Raw genomic sequence first — 16,477 nt, 5'->3', positions numbered from 1 at the left:
ATGTCAATACAATGTAAATAGCTTTATACGTTGTAATCATAACACCCTTGCCATTTTTTTTTTATCTAACCATTTTAGTCGAATTGGGAATTTTGGTCAAATTTTGAGAATTTCGCTCAAATTTCTAGAATTTCAGGAATTTCGGTAGGAAATAATGATGTGGAAGGAATTTCGGTTCAGGGAAATTTAGAACCATGGTGGCAAGTGATAACAGCTTGGAAAACTTAATGAAATTGTCAAATGCAGTTGTAATGACTTATGTTCACCAGTAGACTTTCAAATGGGATATATTGTATGGATTAAGCTTTTCCTTGTTGCAACTGCAGTTTTGCGTGGTGTACTTATGTCAATCTAATTTATGGAATTCATGATTGTTTCTGTTGCTTTAATGCAGCTAAGAGAAGATTTATCGACTCAAAATTTCAAGCGTTGGTCCAGCTATCTTTTGATGTCGATTCCTTTCCAAAAGTTCTGGTCGATGTTACAGAGAAGAGAGATGTCCAGAAAAGGTTCCTAATTCAATATTTATTTGACATCTATCAAATGTGTAGTTTTGGCCTTTTGATTTGGATTTGCAAGCAATTAGCACTCATATATCAAACATCACATGCAGCAAATACAACATTGCAGATGGCATGAGACAAATGTTTGATCCGTTCGAAAGAGTTGCACGTGCACATCATGTTTGCCCCTGCTGTGAGCGACCATTCTCTCCCGAAGAGGAGGATGAGTTTGTTAAGAAGGTACTCTATTTCCTGCTTTATTTCTTTATGCAGACAATGCCCGACTTGTAGGGAATTAGTGTCCTTTCACATGGCTTGATTTCTTTGATTTTTTATTATTTTGATCATGGTTTTAAATTTCTTGGGACCGAAACCGAAATCCCCCAAATCGAAATCTCGGAAAGGCTTGAGAAATTGATTTTTTTTAAATATAGTATTTTTCCAAAATTTCGGCCGAAATTACTGTAATTTCGAAATAATAAATTAATTTTTTTACTGGATTTCGGACGAAATTTAAATTTATGCTTCTGATTTCAGTAGCTGATTTGTTCTTGTATGTTTCAGCAAAGAGTGAAAAGTGCAAGTTCTGCAGAGCATATGAAGGTCTTAGCTTTGGAGTCTTCAAATGCTGATTCACATTTCCAGCAGTTGGACAAGCTTCGTATGGTTTTCGAGGAATACGTTAAACTTAAAAGAGAAACCATTCCTATAGCAGAAAAAAACTTGAAAGAACTGACAGAAGATCTGAATCACAAGTCTCAAGCTTTTGATGATGTAAAATTGCTTTTGGCTCTATCATCTATTGTCTTGCTCATTCTATGATTCAATTATTTCACTGGAATTGTTGTTTTTAATGTTTTCAGCATATTATTTATCATTATGTGGTGTTATAATTACATTGGATTTACACTTGGTCAGAAGTCTCAACCCGACCCGACCCCTTTTTTCCAACCCGAACCCGAAATTTTAAGCTCACAAAAAAAAAAAAAAAGTTGATAAAAAATGTTGGGTTTCACTTTGGTCGGGTTGCCTTCAACCCGACCCTGACCCAAACTCAGCCCAACCCGACTTAACTTTTTTTCGGGTTGAACCCGACCCGAGTTGCAACTTGCACCCCTAAAAACTAATGTTCTTTGCTACATGTTATTTATATATGAACTTTGGCTTGATTAATGATTACTGCATTCTTCATTGAATGGCCATCTACTGAATGGAACTTATCTGTGCCGGTATCTTAACTCTTTTCAGCGGGTTATGTTTGATGGTTGATAATGTTTGTTGCCTACAGCTTGTAGGTGTTTTATCTCAGATAAAAACTGAGAAAGATTTGGTAGAGGCATTAGTCCAACCAGTGGAAAATGGTGACAGACTTTTAATTGAGATTCGGAGTTTGCAAGCGCAAGTTGAGGATTTGGAGTATAAAGTTGATGCTCGTGGGCAAGGTGTTAAATCTGTGGAGGAAATTCAATCACAGCTAGATAATCTACAAAGCCAAAAGTACACTTCTGTCCTAAAATTTCTTATACAAGTTCTGATTGTGACTTTGTAGAAATTATACGGTGCCCGACCATGAATTCAAGTGTAGGTGGTACGATAAAAGTACCACCCTTGATATTTGATCCAACAGCAGAATCTTAAAAAGTGGTCTGCTGTTGGATCAAATATCAAGGGTAATACCGTCCACACTTGACTTCACGGCCGGGCACCATCTAAAATCTCGTGACTTTGAAGCTCTTCTTTTATACTCTTATCTGGTGATTAATAAGTTATCCTTCCTACCAACTTCAAACATCCTTCTTTCTTATCCGGAGCTTCACTGGTTGGATAGTAGTTTTGGAATCTAGCCAGCTATTTAACTGCACCCATTTTCTAGTTAAGATTTTTTTAAAAATGTATATTGTGCTTGCTCAAATACTTTACTGTTTGGAAACTAGGGAGAGCTTGAATTCGGACTTGGAGAAGCTAAGAGAAGAACAGAATTATCGAAAAAATGATTTATCAAATATCCAGATGCGGTGGCACACTCTAAGGGAAGAGAAATTGAAAGCATCTGCTATATTACATAGAGTCAATAAAGCAGAAGAGGAGTTAGATCGTCTGGCAGAGGAGAAAACTCAAGTGGAGCTTGATGAGAAGGTAGTGTCATGGCCCCTTTATCTTGTTTATTTATCTTGGGCTTATAGTGAAGGAGCTCCAAGTTTTACATGCTAATGTAGCAATTTATGGAGATAAGTCCACAATTTCATCCACTCTGTGATTCACAGGCAAGTGTTTTGATTGAATATGTTCATTTTCATCCATGTGATGGCTCCATCAGCTCAAGAGGTTCATGCACTCAATCTGGACCATTTTTACGCCAATCTTGTTGGATTTATGTATAGATGACTTAATTTGAGGGCATGAACCTCTTGGGATGATATCCAAATAACGAAGCATAGGTCAACGTAAATAGCTTACCGTCGGATTTTTTTTTCTTTTTTAACAATCAAACTAGTATAAGGCTAGGCTTTCTGTCCTCAATCTACTTGTTAACCCTAAAAATGATACGAACGATAAATGGAAATTTTTAACATGTGATTTATTATTACATGCTTATTTATGCATATACCTCAATTTACATAACAAATATGGCTATGATATCTACATCTACGTATGCCAAGCTCATTACCATGTGAGAGTTCTAATCAGTGTTTAAAACGCGGATGCGGGTGAAAACATGGCCAAAGCAAATCCTAGTTGGCTCGGCGCGACGTGGTCAAGTTCTCGGTTGACCCGTCGGAGTACTTAGTTGATGTGGTCATAACTCAGGAGAGTCAAAAGAGTTTTGATTGACTTTATAGTGAAAAACACAGACTCGGACAAGAACGCAGCCATGGTAAAAGGTAGTCGACTCGGGGGGAGGGGCGGGGGGGGGGGTCCATGGTTCTAATAAGCGTATTAAGGAAGCATATCTTGGACTTGGATATTGGGACAATTTTTTGGAACTACAGAATGCCATTGTAGATATGTGACCCAAGGTTATGCAGTTGAGAGAAGGGTTTTACACTTTTACTTGCTAAAATCAGTATAACATGACATTGGAACAGATCAAGACAGCCACAATTAAAAATCTAATCACATGATTAATAAGGCATGAAAAAATCCCAAAACAACCCAAACGACAGATTTAGGGCAGAAACTATGAGACTAGCAAGAAAAAAATGAGCCCTAATCAAGAAAAGAGAGTATAAAGAAGAGGAAAATCTTTTACTTGAAGTAAAATCCATCGCAATCCACTTTAAGGACTTTATGAAGTCTGGCAATGCTAAATAGGAGTCTCTTTCATCTTTTGCTTGATCAACTCGAAGCTCTTATCTACCCATGTTCTTTATTGAAATTTACCTTTCCCGAGACTCTTAGTGATCAGAGCGATGATGGAATTGAAGTTTCTGATGAACCTCCTATAGAAAGTGTCCAAACAATGAAAGTAAGGGATCTACTGAATGCTCATAGACTTTAGGCCATGTAAGGATAACCTCCACCTTTTCTCGGTTCGTATTGATGCCTACATTTACCAACTTGCAACTGCGTACTGAGGAAGATCAGCATATCTATCAAGAAACCACACTTCTTGAGATTGGCCTATTACTTTTGCTCTCACATCACATCCATCAGCTGACATTAGTGCATAAGGTGATTCTCCTTCCCGTGAATGTAAGCTAATATGTCGTAGCACACAACTAGAAACTTCCGTCAATTAAGGGTCTGAAAATCTTGCCTACTAGACTCATGAACGTGCTAGGGCCATTAGATAGCCCACATGTCATTACTAGCCACTCGTATAGTCCCTTTCGCATCTTAAACATGGTCTTCCACTTGTTCACTAGCCGAATTCTGATATGGTGGTAACCACGATGAAGGTCAATATCCAAGAACACTTGACCTTTCATCAACATGCCTATCATATGATTGAGCCTTGATATGGGAAACCAAATACTTGATAGTAATGTTGTTAAAGACCATACTGTTAGCACACATACTGTGATCCATCATTTTTTTAGTATCAGAATGGTTGACGCGGCACATGTTCTCATACTCTTCCTGATCATCCCCTTCTGTGAGAACTCATTTACCTAAGCCCTTCATGTTCCTTGTGGCTCATCCGATATGCTGGTTTGTTTTGGTAAACTTGAACCTAGAATGAGGTCTATGTGATGTTGGGTATCTTTTGTAGGAGATAATCCTTTTAGTGACTCGTATGGACACTCTTGCATCAATGACTCTAGTGTAGTACAATCCTTTTGGCTGTCCTTAACCACCCACAAATAGATGACTCCACCATCCTTGGATTCCTCCATGGAATTCACCATTGAAAGTAAGTTTTTACCCCCTCTCTAGACGGTCTTGAAATTACTTTTGCACCAACCTCGTGGAATGTATATGTATTTTGGTACCCATCAAGGACAATCTTATTACTCTATTGCCAGGTCACCCCAAAAGCAACTAATGGCATCCATTGGCACTACATCACACCACACATCATCATTATAGGAACAAAACTAGACAATGCTTAGAAATAGTTACCTCGTTTTCTTTCTTTAAACATGCAATCTTATATTACGTAAGGTGCTTCTCGTCTTCGGAGCTTGTCAACCGTGATTTGGAATACGATGTTCTCACAACATGGTGTGATTTGCGTTACTCAGGAATACTTTGGAATGGGTTATGTTCTTTCACACCTAGTCCTTGATGTTCACAACATCGCATGATTTTGGTAATTTGACTTTGGATTCTTCTATGGTTTGAGATCATATGTGGTAAGAAGACCACCAATGCTTTTACAGACTGAAAATACAATATTTTTCTGTCATAATTTCTATAAAACCAAGTGATAAGTGAACTCAGAATGGTATATGCAAATTAGGGATAAAGAAACTGGAATTTGTCCCAAAAAATAGTATCACAATGTTCTTCAAGAAAGTAAGTACGAGCTTTACCTTCAAGAGCCCTGGCTCAAAACGAATGCTAGCTATATGCTTAACAAATGCGAGTCGAACATTGTTTTTGAGGAGCTGGGCAGAAGGAAGAGGCTCATAGCTAAAAGGTAGTTTGTCTCGCCCAGAAGCTGGGAACAAAGTGGCGAACGGGTGTGTAATGCGTGAGAATCTACCCTTGCTGTCCAATAGGCCAAAGACTTCAACTTCAGTGTATTATTATTCTCTCGTGCAAACATGTCGCCGTGGAGGGATTGGAGGCCGTCAGAGGATTGAATCCTCAAAATCCTAACTCTCCCAATGCTTAATCCCTAACTTTGATGGTGATACTTCCCAAGGGAAACTGAAAGAAAATCTTTAAAAAATTGTCCCCTTGTTTTTTCCTCTTTCCCCTCTTTATAACTCCTTGCCTAGGTCACTTAAGCGATGCTAATTGCCTTAAATACCCCTTACATAAACATAAAACCAACAAAAGAGATTTTAAACGAGGATTTCAACAAGTGAAATAAGATCATCGTTGTATTGTTCCTTAATCACCTCTAACCCAACAGCACTTTCACACAAGGATTTCAACAAATAAATCCTTTGGCTTAAAGCGTTCACTACTTTGTTTTGCAAATCAGCCTTGTATCCTCAGACAATGGTGTACTCTTGTAAATATGCCACCCATTTTGCATGTCCTCAATATGATTTTCCTAGGAAATTGAGTAACTGCAGTGATTCATAATGAGTTCAGAATGAACTCCCTCTTAATCAGATAATGCCTCCAAAACTTCAAGGCTTGGACGATGGCATAGAACTCTGTCATAAGATTTGTCACACATCATTAAGTTTCTCTCTGAAATAGGAAATCGGCCATCTTTTTTGGATCAACACAATCCCAATTCCAACTTTAGATGCACCACAGTTCACCTTGTAGACTTTATCTAAATCTGGTAGAGCTAGAATTGGTGCTTCTATCATCTTTTTAATTTCTTGAAAGCTCCTTTGGCCCAAGAATTCTAACTGTAACTTTCACCCATAGAGCCATTCTGTTATCGGTGTCATGATACTGTTGAAATTCCTAATGATTTTTCCATAAAAGTTGGTCATCCCATGAAAACTTCCAATTTCTGTTAACGACTTTGGTGTAAGCCAGCCTGCAATTGCTCAGATATTTGACAGGTCAACTTCCACGCCTTTAGCTGATATGACTAAGCCCAAAAACTTCAATTAATCTGCCACATAGGCACACTTCTTCAGGTTTGCATAGAGCTGATGTTATCTTAAAAGTTGTAGGGCAGTGTTCAAGTATTCAAAACGAGTCTTGTGGTCCTTGCTGTAAGTCAGGATATCATTGAAGTAGACAACTACAAACTTCCCATTTAAGACTGTAACATTTGATTCTTGAACCTCATGAATGTACTAGGACATTGGAAAGAACAAATGGCATAACCAGCCATTCATAAAGCACATCCTTTCTTTTAAATGTCGTCTTCCACTCATCTCCTTCCCATATTCTTACTTGGTGATACCCACTCTTCAAGTCTACTTTGGAGAATACTTGAGAACCTGATAAATCGTCGAGCATGTCGTCCAACCTTGGTATTTTAAATCTGTACCAGATAGTTAAATTGTTTATAGCCCTACTTCCACACGCATCCTCCAAGATCCATCCTTTGGTGTGAGTAATCTTGGTACAACACATGGGCTTAGACGTTCCGAATGAATCTTTTCTTGAGAACTTCAGAAAACGTTGTGGTTCCTTGTGCTCCATCAGACTCATTCAATTATGAGGTAGGTTTGTAGGGCATCTCTCTGCACCATGTCAATTTGTTGTTTCACCAACCATATCACGCTCAAGCTCATCTTCTTCTGTATCACTATACTAATGAGTTTCCTCATACTGATTTTCATCTTCTTTGACTGCACAATTCTCTTCTACTCCTACTTGGTCCTCAACTACATTGATCTAAGATTCAATCTTTTTCTTAGACATTTATTTGATATATGTCCTATTAAAAAAAAGAAAAAAAGATAAAGGTAAGGGTGTTTTGTTACCACCGGCTCCCGGCGATCCTGGGCTCCTAGAAGTGGAGGGTTCCAACGATTTCTTAGCAATGGGAGATGTTTTTGGAATCTCTTATCAGGAGGATCTAGGTAAGACCAGAGAATTGTTCCTTGCTATGCAATCCAGAGTCACAGAGGAAAAAATAGCAACAGACAAGGCGGCTGAAACAGAACCTGACTCGTGAGAGTAAGAGAGCTTATCTTGAAAAGATGCTATGAATTGCTGCTCCAGGGAGCATGCTTTGCCTTTTAAAAGATCTCACTTAAGGTCAATACGTTAGTTGTGAATCAGTCTACCCGTTTTCTGCCGGATCATTCTTTACACATGAAGTTTCTGTTTGATATTAGTACTAGAGTCTGGTTGGCAAGAGGAAGGTTGTAGGATGCCGGGATCCTAGTATGGGGGTGGTGGAAATTGTGATGACGGTATCAATCTTATAAAGTGGTGGTAAGGTAACTTGATATAATGAATGTATTGCAGGGGTTAATCTCTCCGGCAGGTAATCCCAGACCCGAGATGTGCTGAGAAAAGACTTAGTTCCTCCATAACTTGAGAGACCATGGTCTTTCGCTAGCCGAGGCTTTTTGGGCTGGGAGTTTTTATTACAGTTTTAGTCAAAAAAGGAATAGACAAAAGAATAGATGAAAGGTTTATGTGCAGAGTAGAATCAAGTGTAGTTCAAGAATCATTCGTAGTACTTTTGAGGAAAGGAATAGTTGGTTTTTGTAGGCTACTTTTGCTACTTTTATATTGGTTTCGGGTATGTCCAAGCCAATTCAACCTAATATTTTGTACTGCAGGATGGGACTCCTGGTCCCGAATGCTTTCTGAATATTAATGAACTTTGTCACCTTTCAAAAAAAAAAAAAAACAAATCAGTCCCCAAAGAACGGAACTTGCTGTAGTACTAATACCACTTAATGTGAACTGAGATTGGTATCGTCAAATTAGGGATAAAGAAACCAGGATTTGTCCCTGACGATAGTATCACAATGTTTTCCAAAAGAACAAATAAGGACTGTATTTTCAAGAACCCTTACTGTCCAATAGGCATATAACTTTAATTTCAGTGCATTTCAGTCCTCTCACGCAAACATGCAACAGTGTCAAGGTCGTTCCAAACATCCCTCATAATGCTTCCACATGTACCAAGATCAGGTCATATTTGTCATTTCATAAAAAAAGGCAGTTTTGTTGTCAAGCAAAATTGGTTGTTAATGTATGATTGAACTTGTGGCACCATAGAGAGGGCTGTTAGGAGCATCCCTTACGTGTGCTTGTCTTCCTAACATCTCTCTAAGTGTCTATATTATGTATGTGTGATTTGGAGATGATTAACTTCTACTAACTTCATTTTTCGTGTAAGCTTTTAATGCTCTTTGTTTTATCTTTATAGAAGATAGCTTATCTTGTCTATGACTTTCAACTGCGTATAATGCCTTTGTGTTTATCCTAATTGTATTGGAATTGGAACAAATATTCTTCTTTGCTTCCTCTTCTGTTTAGACTCAATTGTGATGGAAGGGTTCTCATGCAACCCATGCTTGTTTATATGATATTTATACTTTCACCATGTGACTATTAGAAATTTGTTAAGATAGTGCATGCCATTTCATTTATTTGGAAAATCTTCTTGTTTATGATGCACGATGTTTCCTTTTGCTTTCTAGCATTTAGCAGAGGCTCTTGTTCCTCTGTCGAAGGAGAAAGAGAGGTTAGTACAAGACCATAAAGATATGAAATTGAAACTCGAGCGAGAATATGAAGAGCAATCTGAAATTAAACGAAGCTATCAAAGGGAGGTTGAAATGCTTTTAGCACATGCCTCTAAGATTAAAGAGTATGTTTCTTGAACTAAGTTGCTGCTATCTATTTCATTGTTCTCCTGATTTTGACTATGAATTGTGTTTTTGGAACCCCTTACTAGCTTTTTTTTTGAATGGTACCTCTTACTAGCTATGTTGATTCAAAGAAAGGAGAAAGGCTAAAGGAATCACAGGAAAGGCAGTCTTTATCTGAATCTCAGCTACAGAAATGTGAGAGCAGGAAACAGGAAATTTCCGCTGAGCTAAATAAGAGTAAAGAGTTGTTGCTGAAACAAGATCAATTAAAACGAAATATAGATGACAATCTAAATTATAGGAAAACAAAGGCTGAAGTAGATGAGCTTACACGTGATATAGAGTCATTGGAGGACAAAATATTGAAGATAGGCGGGGTTTCCACCTTTGAAGCCGATCTTAAAAAGCTCTTTCAGGAAAAAGAGCGACTTCTTTCTGAGGTAATACAATTAATTTGTTTCAGCTATGATTATTTCTTGTTAACTCTCTGAAAATCCCATCAAATTGATATTTTTCTAGTATTTTATTGATGGACTGGTCCTTGCTTTTTTTGTTTTTTTTGGTTTATCTTCATAGTGTATTGAATATATTGGTAAAGTGTGGAAAAGTTTACCATTTTAGTTCAAGCTATTCATACAGCTTGCATTTGATTGCCCTTGTATTCTACCTGAATTGTTCACAAATAAATGTTTTAACTGGTGTTTACCCACTTTCGATGTTTCTTCATTTTTTACCACCTTGGGTGCTGTCATCACTTGACGAATCATCAGCCTCTGCTTGATCTAACATGGTGCTGTTTTCTTCATCTCTGTCCTCTTACGGTTATAAAGATGCTCATCCAGGTCTTTTTCTTCGTTGTTGTTAGAAACTTACCGACTTCTCCAAAAGCTTAAGCTGTTGGAGAAGGGCAGTATTTAATCTTTTATACTTAAACAGTTGTCAATTTTATCCAAGTTGAGCCTCTGTTGCGGGCAGGCATAAGATGCATATCCGCTTTCCCCACAAAAGAAACATTCAAATGTTGATCTGGTGTCCATACACGAAGAGCTGCATCCAGCTCAATTATAGGCGAGGATTGAAATTTTGGTTTCAGTTTCAGTTTTGGCCTCAGCCGAAACCGAAATTTCAGTGGCAATTTCGGTTTCGGTGGAAATTTCTGTGAAATCTCATCGTTTCGGCTGAAATTTTAAAATTTCAGTTTCGGTTTTAAATTTTGGTCCTGGCCGAAATCTGAAATTTTGACCATTTCGGCCGAAATTTAAAATCATGATTATAGGGTCCTAACCTTACTGGTTCTTTTCTGTTATCAGTTCTATCAACTCCTCCGATTGTCCTAAAACATAGTTGACTTGATGAACTGTTTTCTGTTATCAGTTCTATCAACTCCTCCGATTGTCCTAAAACATAGTTGACTTGATGAACTGAACACACGATCGCTCCTAGTGGCCGTTTGGTAACTCCTTGACCCCTGAACATTTGTGTTTGCGTTGGTAGGCACATGTATGTACGATGGTAGCAAGCCTACGGACATAACATATCACTCTTTCTTTCACCCAAGAGCACCCTGATGTGCATCTTCAAGGTTATTGTGAAATGACCTGTTACTCCAAAAGCTTAAGCTGTTGGAAATTGGCGTTATTTATTCTTTTATACTTTAACACTCCCCCTCATGTGTGGCTCCTCTTTCTAGGGTTGGCCTACATGTGGCACTTGTGGCCCCTCTTTTGGGTTTGGCCATTTCATGTGAATTTTTGCTATCCGGGAGGTTTGAACTCACGACCTTTGGCTCTAATTCCATGTGAAACGACCGGTTACTCCAAAAGCTTAAGCTGTTGGAGAAAGGCGTTATTTAAGCTTAAGCTTTGGCTCTAATAATGAGAAGCGAGTTGTTCATCACTTTCCTAAGACCAAGTCCTGTGGAGTGTGGACAGGTTGTTAAACTCAAATTTACCCTCATTTCACATTGTCTCAACTCTTAACCCACGAAAGCGCCCATATAACACCATCATGTAATCGGCATGGAGAAATTGCTTCCTCATCTTAGCATTCATATGCTACCACATGCGAATCTTAGGCTTCCCTTCTCTGATCCGTCACCCTTCAACTCTCGTCCACCATTGAAGTGCATCCGATTCTCCTTTCAATTTTAGTTTCGCAAACAACACCTTTTGTTCTTCCATCATCAATTTCTATTCAAAATAGTTCTCGCAACTCGATTCCTAATCAAAGAAGTTTTTTTTTTGTGCACTTTTCCATAAAAATCAACCTTGACCTTAACTTCCTCTGACATTTAGATCAAGGACTTGTACCGAATGATTCTCTAATTCACCTTGTTCTTGGTCATCATGAACTGTGGGACCCTGGAACGAATCATGGTTACCAGAAACTTCTTAGTTGGATGGGAAGCTCGCTTCCCCAAAAAATCTCTTCAGAAGCTAAGTTATTCTCTTCCCAAATTTAGGGGAAGCGCCCTTCCTAGGCGCTTCCTACATGTTTCCTCTTAATTAAGAGTAGTGCACTTCCTATTTATGTGATTATTTCTTCATAAATGAATATTTTTCTTCTTTTGACAATGATGGAGCATATTTTAAAAAAAAATCGTTAAAACTTGAAAACTCATCTTCTATTTCAATTGAAAACCATGTGGATCTTTTTCCCAAAACTTAATCATTAAATATATATGAATAAAACATGTGAAACTGTGAATTCTTAAAACTTGTAATTCTAATTGGTCTGAAATCTTCTTTTCTACTTGTAATCCATACCTATATTATTATTTTCCCTTCCTCCCTAATCTACTACAATCCTACCCTTTCTATGTGTTACGTGAGATGGAGAAAGAGAATAGTGAGTTAGGGCATGACCATGGTTTTAAATTTCGACCGAAATCCGAAATTTGGATTTCGGTGGAGACCGACACTGAAATCAACCAAAACCGAAACGGTCATTTATTTTGGCCGAAATTTCGGTTTTTCCGAAAATTTCCCCAAAAAATCTGTTTTTTTTTTTTTTAAATATTAATTTAATATTTCACTGAAATTTAATATTGAATAAAATATTAATTTCGGGTTTTGTACCAGATTTCGACCGAAATTTCGAAATTCCAAGGTCCGAAACTGGTACCGAAACCGAAATTTTAAACCTTGGGCATGACTCTCCCTCACTAAAGTATTTATATAATAAGATCAAGACATACAATGATCATAATGGCCCTATGAACTGTACTTATTCTAAAACTCCCCCTCAAGCTGGAATGTATAAATTATACATTCCTAGCCTGTTACAGATATCACTCAACTTTGCTTTATTTAATGACTTTGTGAACATATCAGCCAACTGATCTGCAGAACGAGTGAATACAGTACATATCTCTCCCTTTTGAATCCTTTGACGAATGAAGTGACAATTGACTTCAATGTGCTTGGCGCGCTGAGGGAAGATTGGATTTGTTGCAATGTGGATGGCAGCCTTGTTGTCACAATACAACTGTGAAGGCAAAGAAAATACGATCCCAATCTTATACAAAAGTGATCTCAACCAGATAATCTTTGTACTCGTGTGTGCCATTGCTCTTTATTCTGCCTCAGCACTTGACTTTGCAATGACGTCCTGCGTTTTGCTTTTCCATGATACCAGGTTACCTCCTACAAAGGTATAATACCAGGTGGTTGATCTCATGTCTGCAGGAGACCCAGCCCAATCGGCATCAGAGAATCTCTCAATTCGCATATGACCAATCTCTTGAATAATAGGCCCTTTCCAAGTGCACCCTTCAAGTATTTAAGCATCTGAACCACTGCGCTCCAGTGTGAAGTACGTGGGGAGCTCATGTACTGGCTGACTACCCCTACTGCATAAGATATATCAGGGCGAATGACTGTCAGGTATATGCGCTTACCCTGATGTCTTCTATACCTGTCAGGGTCTTCTAACAGGTCCCCTTCTTCTGGAACTAGTTTTACATTGGGATCCAATAGCACATATTTAGGTTTTACTCCAAGATTCTCTGTCTCTTCCAACAAGTCCAAAACATACTTCCTCTATGATAAAGACAAGCCACGAGAGGAATATGCCACCTCTATCCCAAGATAATATCTGAGGCGTCTCGAGTCCTTTGTAGCAAAACTCTTTTTGTAAGGTCTAGCTTTTGTATTTCGCCTGAATTACTACCTGTAATGATGATGTCGTCGACATACACAATCAATAGAATGCAACCTACTGAGGACTGATGACTGAATACCGAGTGATCTACCACACACTGTCTCTGGCCAAAACGCATAATAGCCTCACTGAATCTCCCAAACCATGCTCGTGGAGATTGTTTCAAGCCATACAGAGATTTCCTCAAGCGACAGACAGAAGAACACGGACTGAAGGTATCTTGGCAACCAGAGAGAATGTCTCATTGTAATCGACCCCAAAAGTTTGAGTATATCCTTTAGCAACTAGGCGTGCCTTCAATCTCTGAACAGTTCCATTAGGTAAATACTTGATATAAAATACATATCAACAACCAACCGGTCTAGCACCAAATGAAAGAGGAACCAGATCCGATGTCTGGTTCGAATGTAGAGCACCCATCTCAAGATCCATGGCAGCACGCCATCCTGGGTGAGCGAGAGCCTCCTGTAAAGACTGTGGTAGCACAACAGAAGACAGATGAAAGAAAACTTTTGAAATTAGGAGTCGGACGATCATAGGAGATAAAGTTAGAAATAGGATGTGCAGTAGAGTGAGAACGAGTACGAGAGGCAATAGGTGATTCATAAGCAACTACAGAGGAAGGTAGAGAAGATACCTAGGTAGATGGTACTGGGATCTCGACCTGCGAAGACGATGTCTCGAGTTGAGTAGGTGGAGGCCCATCTTTGCGCTGACGCATCTGATAGTGCTTTGTAGCAGGTGGTGGAGCCGATGATGCGAAAGAGTCACCTGGAAGAGGCTGAGACAGTGGTTCAGATGGTGGAGGAATCGGTACCGGAACCGAGTCAGTAATCACAAGAAGGGAGACAGAAACCTCGGGTTCCAAGAGAGTGGAAGTAGGCGCAGGCGGAGGGCTAAAGAAGGGCTCAGACTTAAAAAATGTAACATTGGCCGACACAAACTACCGATAAAGACGGGGATTATAACAACGATAGTCTTTCTGAGTTCGAGAGTAACCTAGAAAGACACAGCGTTCCGACCTAGGATCGAGTTTGTCCCTATCAGGACCTAAATGATAAACAGAAAAGATACACCCAAAGACACAAGGTGTGAGTGGAAAAAGGTCATGTTGAGGATATCAGACCTGAAAGGGAGAAGCACCACGAAGGACAGACGACGGAAGGCGATTCGCAAGGAAGCAAGAAGTCAAAATCGACTCACGCCAAAAGGACTTAGGGACTCGCGTCTGAAACAGTATGATGCGGGTAACCTCGAGTAAATATCGCAATTTCCTCTCGGCCATACCATTCTGCTGAAAAGTGTAGGCACAAGAGGATTGGTGAAGGATCCCATGAGATGATAGATAATCCTGAAAGCCATGAGTACCCGAGAAAAACTCCCAAGCATTATCAGTACGGAGACATTTAATACTGCAATCAAAATGGTTCTTTATTTCAGCATGAAAAGTTTGAAAAGTAAAGAAGACCTGAGAACGGTCCTTCAGCAAATACACCCACGTCATACGTGAATAATCATCGATAAATACTATGAAATACTTGAATCCATTATTTGACGCGACCCTAGAAGTTCCCCATACATCAGAATGAACTAAATGAAAAGGATTATTAACTCGACTAACGACTCGGGAAGGAAAGGACACCCAGTGGTGCTTCTCGAGTTCACAAGACTCGCACTGGAATGATGAAACAAAACTAAGGATGTCTGCTAGAGCCGCTGAAGTGATGGGTGGCCAAGACTACAGTGCCACTGAAAGGCGTCCACACTCCACAGAGCTATGCAAAACAGTAGTAGAAGGTCGGCAATCAAGACGATAAAGGGCATCCACCTCATGTCCCGATCCAATCGTCTTCCCAGCCGAAAGATCCTGAAACAAACAATAAGAAGGGTAAAATGAGATGGAGCACTGAAGATTTTTCGTTAGTTGACTAATAGAAAGTAAACTGAAAGGATATTTATGAACACATAGTACAGAAGATAATGAAATACTAGGAGAGGGACACATGATAGCAATACCAGTGGTGGGAGTAATGGACCCATCAACTAGGGTAATGGTCTGATAATCAGATGGAAAAGAGCGAAAAGATGAGAGCTGAGATGAGTTACCAGTCATGTGATTGGAGGCTCTTGAGTCAATAATCCAGGACCCGGAGCAAAGCCTGTTGTGGGAGGGTGAGCAGTCAGACGAAGGCGCTGTAACTCATAATCTGCCCTAGTAAAACTGAAGGAATCATCAACAGGTGCAGGGGCAGAGTTAGAGGCAATAGCGTCGGAGGAGCTAGCTGTCGTGAGATGTGCTGAGCGAGACTGACAAAGCTCAGGATGAAGAGTGTAGCAAGTCTCAATTTGGTGGCCATCACGCTGACAACGGGTACAATAAGGACGACCACGTCCACCACCACGGCCACGTGCTCGTGGAAATGAACTGCCGCCCCGAATAGAGCGACTACCACTGTCATAAGCTGCTAGGGCAGAACTTTCATAAAGGAAAATCCAATTGTTAATACTATCTTTTGAAATTGTGAGAGTGGAATTTACTTCAACAACTGTTCTCATAACTTTCTATCACTTTACAGTGATTTTGAAAAGGTAAATCCAGTTGGTCCTATCCAAGATTTGAAATTTCGGTGTCGGTGGAAATTTAGGTAAAAATCTTATAATTTCGGCCGAAATTTTTAAATTTCGGTTTCGGTTTTAGATTTCAGTCCCGGTCGGCCGAAATTTAAAACCATGGTCCTATCAACTTGACTGAAATGCATCAAATATTTATACCCAGGATACAAGAGAGGGAAAAATCCCTGACATCCTTTTCTAGCTCAAATGACTGTTATCCCTGTTATTAGACTTTTGAGAATGCTAACTCCCATTTTTATGTCCTTTTCTGAAAGTTATTTGGTCTGTTTGATTTGCCCATGTACCCTGTACCTTATATCCATGAATATTTTCTTT

At 39.2% G+C, this 16,477-nt stretch overlaps 1 protein-coding gene across 1 annotated transcript in view; it reads left to right on the top strand.

The window, feature by feature from the left end:
• RAD50 (DNA repair-recombination protein (RAD50)) overlaps window positions 1-16,477 on the top strand; it is an 80,409-nt gene that overhangs the window by 55,292 nt on the left and 8,640 nt on the right. Inside the window, exons 14-20 of the mRNA XM_077394137.1 lie at window positions 395-509; window positions 614-743; window positions 1,068-1,277; window positions 1,792-2,000; window positions 2,438-2,639; window positions 9,197-9,366; window positions 9,483-9,807. Of these exons, the coding sequence (XP_077250252.1) occupies window positions 395-509; window positions 614-743; window positions 1,068-1,277; window positions 1,792-2,000; window positions 2,438-2,639; window positions 9,197-9,366; window positions 9,483-9,807 (1,361 nt within the window). The remainder of the gene's footprint in view (window positions 1-394; window positions 510-613; window positions 744-1,067; window positions 1,278-1,791; window positions 2,001-2,437; window positions 2,640-9,196; window positions 9,367-9,482; window positions 9,808-16,477) is intronic.

The sequence above is a fragment of the Tasmannia lanceolata genome, unplaced genomic scaffold, assembly GCF_043159265.1.
Source record: "Tasmannia lanceolata isolate RefF3 unplaced genomic scaffold, GAP_Taslan_0.1 ptg000013l, whole genome shotgun sequence".
In the NCBI taxonomy this organism is placed as follows: Eukaryota; Viridiplantae; Streptophyta; class Magnoliopsida; order Canellales; family Winteraceae; genus Tasmannia; species Tasmannia lanceolata.
The sequence above is the reverse complement of the archived record's forward strand: the minus strand, read 5'-3'. Positions and strand labels throughout refer to the sequence as shown.